General features: G+C 40.7%; 1 protein-coding gene across 1 annotated transcript; it reads right to left on the reverse strand.

Annotated features, from left to right (window-relative positions):
• Positions 1 to 292: 292 nt before the first annotated feature.
• On the reverse strand, positions 293 to 2,134 carry LOC145990558 (uncharacterized). The gene has a single exon (XM_083126251.1). The coding sequence runs from the start codon at positions 2,132 to 2,134 to the stop codon at positions 293 to 295; it is 1,842 nt and encodes a 613-aa protein (XP_082982377.1).
• Between the last annotated feature and the right edge of the window lie 502 nt (positions 2,135 to 2,636).

Genomic DNA, 2,636 nt, shown 5'->3' on the forward strand with positions numbered 1-2,636 from the left:
ACTCGTTCATAAATTCCACATATTCTTCTTTCAATTCCAGTTCTCTATCTAGTCGGCGTTCTAACTGTAAAAATCTGGAGTGCGCATGTTCCAAAGATTCCCCTAATGCTGATCTATCTTCCGTCAAAGGTAAGCGTACCGTGTAAGTGCCATCTTCATTCCTTTCTGTAGTTTGGCGAAAATGTGCTTCCATTTTCTTTTCTTTAGGCGACATAATTTCTTCCGACAAATCTTCCACCGACCAGAAACGATGTAAAAGGATTTCCAACGGCTCACCCTGTATGAAGAATGATCAGCTTGGATGTGACGTTGTTCCTGGAGTGTTGCCCACTACAATCCAGCCAAACTGTGTGTTTTGTAACGTAGGATAAGGTCCTTGTTTCGACATCTTCTCTGGCAGTAAGATATCGAAAAATATACTTGCAGAAATTAAAATGTCAATCCTTGCAGGGACATTGAAGTTTTCATCCGCCAGGTCAATATCTGTAGGTATCTCCCATGTCGAAGTATCCATTTTTTCTGCAGGCAAACGTTCAGTAATATTTTTCAAGGCAGAACATTGTGCCTCTACAGTAAATTCATTGAATCTTGATTTTAATTCCACATTCACAGCAAAAGGTGAATTTACAGTGTTGGAACTTATTCCCTGTATCAACGTATTTTGTCTCTGTCTTCGTAATCCAAGACGTTGTGCCATATCCATACTAATGAGGCTCACTTGAGACCCCGGGTCCAACAAGATGCGGCAAGGCAAGTATTTGCCATCTTTGTCCTTTGCCAGAACACAGGCAGTAGCCAGCAAAACATTCTGGTTCTTATTCTTTACTGAATACGATGAACTGGTTCCCTCTCCGACTTGAGGGTTGGAAACACTGCTTGCTTCGTTCGCAGCTGATCTTCCTGGAAGGAGGGGAGGTACAGGGCGGTCGCCACCCCTTTCTTCGTGCAAACTCGTGTGATGACGCAACCTACAGGACCTGCAAGAGCCTGCTTTACAATTTAACACTGAGTGATTAGCAAAACGCAAACAATTCGTGCATATGCGGTTCTCATGCAGGAATTTATATTTCTGTTTATTCGTCAATTTCAAAAATGACTGGCATCTGAATAAAGGATGAAAAGGAGAGGCATCTCTGCAATAGATGCAGCTTTTGCTCGACGCAGTAAAATACGTGTTAGATGCTTGTGGCGTTCTTGGCCTGAAGTTACTAACAGCTGGTGACCTTGAAAACGGCTTCGTCGATGTCGAAGGTTCATTTGCTTCGAATTTCTGTAGAGAGTTGCACTTAGCTTCTAAAAATATAAGCAATTCTTCGATGGTACTGAATTCTGTGTTGCTTGATTGTTTTTCAAAGTCTCTTCTCGTACATTTATCCAATTTGGCTGAAAGATACTGAACGAGAAAAATATCAATTAAGTCCGCGTCTCCCTGAATGTTTCTTAATGCTTCTATAGAACTTCTAATCGTAGTCGTGAACTTTCTTAATTCTGTTACACTTTCCTTAGTGACTGAAGATACATTCAAAATGTCATTTACGTAAGCAGCGGCTATTAACTTTGGATTATTGTATTTGCGCTGAATCAAATCCCAGGCAACCTTGTAATTAGCACCTGTGAGTTGCAAATTCTCAATCGTTTGTAATGCATCACCCTTTAACGAAAGCCGTAAATACTGCAATCTTTGTATGTCTGACAAGGTTTCATTTTTTTCTATGAGGGCTACAAAAATATCTTGAAACGATGAAAATTGAGTGTAGTTTCCGTCAAACGTTGGTAAAGTTACATCTGGGAGCTTGATTGGAGATTTAGTTTCAGGCTTACATGTGTTATTCTTTCTCGTCGAATCCTTGTCTATTATTGAAAGCATTTTAGCTTCTAACGTGAAGTAACTTTGCTCAAGTGACGCTCTCTTCTCGTCGTGAGATTGCTCATCTGATAATTCGGATATCTTGTCCATTACATCCTCTAGTTTCGACCAAACACTGTCGAGTTGCTTATGCCTGGCTACAATTTCGTTTACATGACCACTTGCTTCGTCATAATTCGACACGTAGTTCTGAAGCCGAGTTAATTGTCCTTGAATTACACTGCGTTGTCTCACTAGCTTCTCAAGCATTTCACTTTCTTCCGGCATTTTCTCAGGCAAGGTTAGGAATATGAACAAACAAGCATGGAAAAGGAAAATAAAAGGATTTACTCACGTACATGGAATCTGCAGCCGTCGATAATTCCTCTGCTCTTGGCAATCCTGTGACTGGATCGTGCTGTCCGTTGATTCTCCTAGCTCGCTCTAATTTCCCCTCGCGCGGCGTGGCTGAAGTGGCGGGAAAACTGCTTTGTTCTGTAACTTCACTGCACTTTCACTGTCTGTAACACTTCACTTCAGTAAACTGCACTTTCACCAGTCCCGTCGTTTACCGATATCCGTAATTCATCCGGTTTTGCGGAGGACCATATGTTGCGGTAATGACCGACTTATAATTCGTTGAGACTCTGGTAATTTAAGTTAACTGTTTTACCTTAGGCGTAGTTCTACCAGATGAATAACACGGTACATCGATTTAGATTTTAGAATATTTATAATACTAAATAATACATATTGGTATGTAGAACCGTAATTACAACTGTCTAATATC

The sequence above is a fragment of the Lepisma saccharinum genome, chromosome 7 (genome assembly GCF_977018435.1).
Source record: "Lepisma saccharinum chromosome 7, izLepSacc3.1, whole genome shotgun sequence".
Taxonomy (NCBI): Eukaryota; Metazoa; Arthropoda; class Insecta; order Zygentoma; family Lepismatidae; genus Lepisma; species Lepisma saccharinum.